Source organism: Dipodomys ordii, unplaced genomic scaffold, assembly GCF_000151885.1.
Source record: "Dipodomys ordii isolate 6190 unplaced genomic scaffold, Dord_2.0 Scaffold45, whole genome shotgun sequence".
NCBI classification, from domain to species: Eukaryota; Metazoa; Chordata; class Mammalia; order Rodentia; family Heteromyidae; genus Dipodomys; species Dipodomys ordii.
The window spans coordinates 2,873,543-2,880,386 of NW_012267261.1; the positions used below are offsets into that span (position 1 = coordinate 2,873,543).

The window sequence follows — 6,844 nt, forward strand, 5'->3', positions numbered from 1 at the left end:
TGGCATGGAACATTTGAAAGCCTAAGTAGCTGGCATTTCATGGGAGGAAAGTTCCAATTACAATAATGAGAATGAGTAGCTTAGATTTCCAAGGATAAACATAATTGTAGATCTAGAACACAAAGCAAGGGCACAAAACTAGCGCTAATTTGTTATAGTCTTTTAACCAAGCATGGTCAGCTGGCAATTTGGGATTTGCTGCCAATTTTCACTATAGAACTGAAAAAGAATTGGAGGGAATTCTGATTTAGGGAACAGCAACAAGCAAATAGTGGTATACTGGATTAGACTATAAATGAATCAGTGAGAGGAGTCCAGGAGTCCAGTTTGGTCAAATTACACCACCACTTTCTGATTAGAACTGCTTTTGACTGAGATTGCATCAGATTAAAATCACTGAGCTAAATGCCAGAGGTTGCAGAGGGAGAGACTGCAAACTGGGTGGAAGGTAGCTCCTTTCCTGGAAGCCAGCACTGCTTTCTGCAAGGGCCTTGGGAAGCATCTCTGTGTGTGACCAGCTGGTGGATTATTTATTTTAAAGGTCTAATTAGATAAGTAGCATTAGAGACTCCTTGATAACAAGAAGGCTCTACAAATTACAACCTGGAAATATGATGCATATGACTGTGAGAACCAATACAAAAGTTTTAAATCCCGATTAGAGATTAAATAAGCAATAATAAAACAAATGTGGCAGAGAAAAAATTATGAGGGTAATTGATCTGTTGGTCATGAAGCAAGATCTCTGTTGACATTTAGAAAATATCCATTTCAGGTAAGTACAGCCAATGACTTTCCCTCCCCCTTTTCCATGTACCCATTACCAAAGAGCCAAAGTAACTGAGAAAGTAATGAAAATAGCAATGTGCTGTTAACACGTAATGGAAAATACTAAATACGCAATGGCTACCTGAGCTGATCTTAGTAAATTGTCAATAATAACACTAACATAGCTTCTGGTATTTTATGATCATGTTTTCTTTCTTTTTGAAAATTTAATTTTATTGTCTAGGTGATGTACAGAGGGGGTTACAGTTACGCATGTAGGGTAATGAGTAGATTTCTTGTCGAACTTGGCTATCCCCTCCCTTGTTTTCTCCTACTTTCCATCCCCATATATCCCCTTCCCCAAGTTGTAAAGTTCATTTCCAACATATTGTTTTGTGAATATTGCTGTGGCAACTGTTATTAATGGAACCAACACCAGAGTATCTGGAAAGCACTATCACATTGCTGAATCCCTGGCTATACCTGTGGCAGCAATAAAATCCTAGATTTGGGAAAATCAGCTCAAAATTCTGACTGGCCTTTAATGAGAGAATTTAAGGTTCAGTTCCAGGATACTTTCTGTTTGCTCCTTAAGATAAATAACTGTTTCAAAAAGCCTCCCCCACACACACACTTATATATGATCAATAACTGAATTTCATGTCTGTATATATAATTGATGTCTTTGAAGTTAGAAACCCTCACTATCATTTCCAACTGTGAATGGCAGTCTTCATGTGCCTTTTCTCAGAAAACTTTTAATAACAACAATGATTTTTCAGATGGCCAAGAAGCTGTCCCTCTCCATTCTCGTTACCCTTATCACATTACCCTTAAAAAATGCATTGATCACAATTTAAGATTAACTGCCTCATTTATTACTTCCTTGCATTAGATTATTCACCCCAAGAGTGGACAAACCCTTTTCTGTCTGCACCACCATGCTAAATAGGAGGCATCAATAGAGCAATTATCAAATCAACTAATAGCTAATTTAAGCCACTCCTGCTGTAGACACCACAAATATTCTGTTTCTTTCTTAACTCTTAACCTCTGTTAGCCCAAGCTCATTTAGTAACCAAATGAAATTTCTGACATAGACTGGAATAGTAGGCTTCTTTTAAATATCTTGGAATTGTACAGTATTATATTTGGAGATATTCATCAAGATGCTAGGTGTCTAAAGGGTAGGATGGACAAAAAGGTGTTTTATGTGTGGAAGACTATAAATTCAGTTTACTAGACAGTAACAGCAAGTCGAGAAGTAAGTTTATAGATCAATTACAGTATACAAAAATACTGTGATAAAATCATAAACAAGTGAAAAGTGGGTATTATCACAGATAAGACTCAGATGGCACAGATAGTTTTATTCTACCAAAGCTTGTACAAAATAATGACACATGTACTGCAAGTTGAAAATTGAATAAGAGAAAGGATCTTTCAGCTAAGTAGTCATAGCATGAGCGAAGGCATGATTTTGAGTCTCCCTGAGCTTTTGGAACAAAGAACAACGAAAGTGATACAAGAAAGTGGTGGGTGAACTAATTGTAATAATAGGCTTTGTTTACAGAGTCACTGAGTTAATATCTAATTTTTAAATAATTGACAAATATCTCACTCTTTCCAATAGCTCCAAAAATCTGCCAAGGTATCTATAATATTAAAAAAAAAGTAAAAATGTAGGAATCAGGCTATATAGAGTTATAGCAAGTCAGTCTTAGTAATGTGTGTGCTAAAATGCCATGATGAACTAGAGAGACTGTCAGTACCAAATATTCTCAGTATTTGGTATATGCTCTTTGTGTGGCCGTTAAAAAATATTACTGAAGCCTATTTACAAACAAAGGAAAGAAACTTCTCCCAGATTGACATTAGGAGAGAAGATGAAATTAAAACTAAAACTAGTGGAAACTCATTAAGATTTTTACTTACGTCAGCTCCAGTGATGAAAATTATTCCAGTATCATAGACTTCTCCAGGCAAGGACTCTTGGAACTCTATCTCAAGAGAGAGTTAGTTGGGATACAGAATGGTACTTTTCAAAAATACTTTTAAGCCTGTCACAGTAGTGCATGGCCATAATCCCAGCACTTAGATGATGGAGGCAAGAGGAATATGAATTTGGGTCTAGCCTTGATTTGATAGCAAGATTCTGTCTCAAAAAGTAAAATAAAATATTTTTAAAGTGTTCAAGGATATGTAAGAATTCTATTTTGAGTGGAATTAGATAATCTTCTCAGTCCTTCCCAATGTTAAGGTCCTGGTACAACTTGTGTATCAAATCACTGAAAAGTTAAAAAAAAATCTGTATTCCAAGAGCTGAAACTGGCAAGCAAATAAACTGAAATGAAGTATTAAAAATGGTGTCACATTACCTCTGTTCACATATGATACAGTGTTCAGCTGCTTGGCTTCACCAGCTACTTGCCGGAAGATAGGTCAGTGTGACCACGGTGTAGAAACTAATTCTGTGTCCTGTGTTTGTCTGGTTTGTTATTCTCTCCAGTGGTGCCTCCAAGATACACAGTTGAACTGGCATGTGGTTTTGGAGCCACTGTCCTGCTAGTGGTGGTTCTCATTGTTGTTTACCATGTTTACTGGCTGGAAATGGTCCTCTTCTACCGGGCTCACTTTGGAACAGATGAAACCATTCTAGGTAAGTGGAAATGTACGTAAATCCCTTCTAGTGTCCTCTTAAGGACACTTGCTCTTTTTGAGGAGATCTGAATTAACTAGAAAATTTAATCAAGTTTTGGAGATGGGAAAGAAGGGATGGTGGGGGAAAAACAAAGGAGGAGGCAACAATGCTTGATAAGAAATGTACTCATTACCTTGCTCATGTGACTGTCACACCTCTGTACAGTATTTTCACAATAAAAAAACTTATTTAAAAAAAGAAGAAACTAATCAAATTACCTTTTACTTTACTTCTTACTATGAAAAAATTTCCAATGTGTTTTATTCTCCCAGCTTAGAATATGTAATTTAACTACACAAACACTGTCTACTACTAACATAAAAAGACTAGATAGGCCACAAATCAAATTGAAAAAAAAATTTAATGACCATGTTGATACAAAATAAGCGAAAATAATGACTTCACTCAGTTTGTCTTAGATTTTCATTTCAGCATGTAGTTGACATTTAAAAAATAGTAGTGATATATTTTAGTCATTTGGGCACCAAATTACTTAAAATTCAAAATAAATTGTATTTTACACCTCAGTTTGGCCCAGCTGCATCTCAGATGGTCAATAGATATGCATGATTCATGGCAACTCTCTTGGAGAGTGTGGATTTACAGGTTTGCTTGAGGAATGGCCAATGAACTAGCAGCAACCTATTCCTCAAGCTGATTAGAAGAGGAATCTTGGACCTTGGCCCTCTCAAATCAGAATCAACAACTTAACCATATTCTCAAGGGGTTTGTGAGTACTTTCAGGTTCAAGAAACACAGATCTAAGAAAAAGAAAAATCCTTGCAATTGGAATGCAGCCTGAAAGTAATCAGATTCTATGCTTACCCCAAAAGGATTCTACTTCTTTAACCTTTTGGAAGAGGGCCTTCATATGCATTTTTAATCACTTGTCACTTTTATAGTTAGGCAGAAACACCCAACCACTGAATCTAAGTAGATTTAATTATGGTTCTTTTCATGTATAATTCAGATAGTTTCACAAATCTGGCTCAATTTATATCTTTAATATATTAATGAATGATAGGAGAGAAAGTAAAAATTTTCTGAGTGTCATTAACTGCTAGCACTTACTATTGAAGTCGTTTCTCTGTTAATTTGAGTGAGCCAAAGCTCAGTCTTCTCTCTACTATCGACTCAACCCAGTGAGGAAAAAAAATACTAGAACACACTAGATAAAATTTAAATTCCAGTAGCCATTGGATATTGTTACAAATAAAAAATCATCTTGGGATCTTTCACATTATTCATGACATCTACTATGCCCAAGTTAAACTTAAGGGAGAGAGAAAAAGGAAGACTTGGAGAAACTTTCCTAACTTGTAACAAATCTGTGTTCCTTTTGATAGATGGGAAGGAATATGATATTTATGTATCCTATGCAAGGAATGCTGAAGAAGAGGAATTTGTGTTACTGACCCTCCGAGGAGTTTTGGAGAATGAATTTGGTTACAAGCTGTGTATCTTTGATCGGGACAGTCTGCCTGGGGGAAGTAGGTATTTCACATGGGTACAAATAATACTACCCTGAAAAGCAAAAGGATCCTTAGCTTTGAGTCATGTATTCCCTTCTATATTGGCAGCTTTGGATATTTAAAGGGTAATTCTTAGTGATAGATAGAGACTCCACTAGAAATACCACTCAACTCAGTTTATAGCACTTAACTATCTTCCTTTGGAATTTTCAGAAATCTATGTCTTTGTGAAAGTTAAAATGTGTTTGTGACTCAAACAAAGTATCACTATTCCATAATACTGTAAAATATGTGAAATTTGTGTAGTCACCTTATCTCAAAGAAAAAAAGTGAGAATAGGGATAGATTAAGAAAAAAAAAGAAATCCATGTTAGAGAGAAGAGAGGTGCACACTTTTCTCTGTGTTAGTGCCACCGCTTTAGAAGTCCTGCTTATTCACATTTAGAATTCTAGAAGGTTTACACTGGTTTATTTAGATTATTTTGTTAGAAAGACTGACTATAAAAACATTTTATGCAAAGACTGAAGTTTATGCAAGTTTACTAAAACTGATTAGTAGAAGAGAATGCCTGAATGTTTCCATTGTGTTATTCACTGATAAAAGAATATTTCCTTTTGGCCTTGCTCATTTCCTTTTTTTTTGCAATCATTTCTTAGCAAACTAAGGCTACTCATATTTCACCTTTTATCAGGCCTGTTTCTTCTTTTCTGTCAGTGTAGATATTTGGGATTTAGTTTAAATTTTTGTACAAAGACAGTATATTCTGAAAGGGTGAAAAGGAAAATTATCATTGGCTAAATAATTTAAAAACAAAGGTATACTGTTCTCTTCACATGTAAACATAACACAAAAATGGATCATTCAAGTATTTTTTACAATAAACGCATAAGAAACATTTGTAAATTTGCAGTTAAACTTTAACATCTATGTACTGTTTCTAATTTTAAGCATGACAAACTGATTTGCTTCCTTGAAAATCCTCTTTATAGTAATCATTTGCTTAATGTTGGTTTTAAAATATTGTATGAAGCTTGAAAAAGAATAGTTAAATTTTTATTCTCATCTTGAATTGGTTTTCTCCCCCAAACTACTCTTAAACTCAAAATGCCAGCGTTCTCCAGAAGATATTTTTCTTTGGAATTCTGAGGACTGGATGTCAAAAAAGAATGGAAAATAACTTTGCCAGGAAAGGATTACTTAATTATATGGGTAAAAGATAAATTCTACCTCATTTCAATACTTAATCCCCTCAACCATATATTCATCCATACATTATTCATTTATACAGCTAGGCAATAAATATGTGTCTACCATGTGAAAAGTTATAGAAGATATATACTATATATTTGGGTAAGATCCTTCGATAGATATTGATAGCTCTTTGAAGAATTTTAATTTGACATAATTCTTCTTGCAACGTGCTCTTGATGGTTAGCCCTTGCATCTTTTTAGATTCTACTTACCTACTGCTTTTTATATTTGCCTGACAACTTTGCCTCTGAGTCTCTTTTCATGTTTATACATGGTCAGCTCCAGGAAAGCTACTTGGAGTGGACAGACATGCACTCCTGGATTTTCTGCCAGGCTGCATCTACTAGATTTTAATTGCATCTCTTTCCAATTTACTTCTGCACCTTGAATATTAAGAATCAAAATGATTGGTTTAACAGAGTATGACATGATATAGATTTCCACAATGCCAGTGCATTACATGGAGGTGCCAGCTATCCCAGGAAAAGAATTACATAGTAGTCTTCAGTACGCATCTGTGAGGAGATAGATTAGTCCCAAGAATTAACCAAAGCCCTTCCTCTTCCTCCTCCTCCTCCTCCATTTTCTTCTTCTTCTTCTTCTTCTTCTTCTTCTTCTTCTTCTTCTTCTTCTTCTTCTTCTTCTTCTTCT

At 35.1% G+C, this 6,844-nt stretch overlaps 1 protein-coding gene across 2 annotated transcripts in view; it reads left to right on the top strand.

Annotated features, from left to right (window-relative positions):
• The window catches only part of Il1rap (interleukin 1 receptor accessory protein), a 58,261-nt gene that overhangs the window by 42,602 nt on the left and 8,815 nt on the right, over positions 1–6,844 (top strand). For both annotated transcript variants that reach the window (XM_013019499.1, XM_013019500.1), the window contains exons 7-8: positions 3,278–3,427; positions 4,816–4,959. In XM_013019499.1, coding sequence (XP_012874953.1) covers positions 3,278–3,427; positions 4,816–4,959 — 294 coding nt within the window. The remainder of the gene's footprint in view (positions 1–3,277; positions 3,428–4,815; positions 4,960–6,844) is intronic.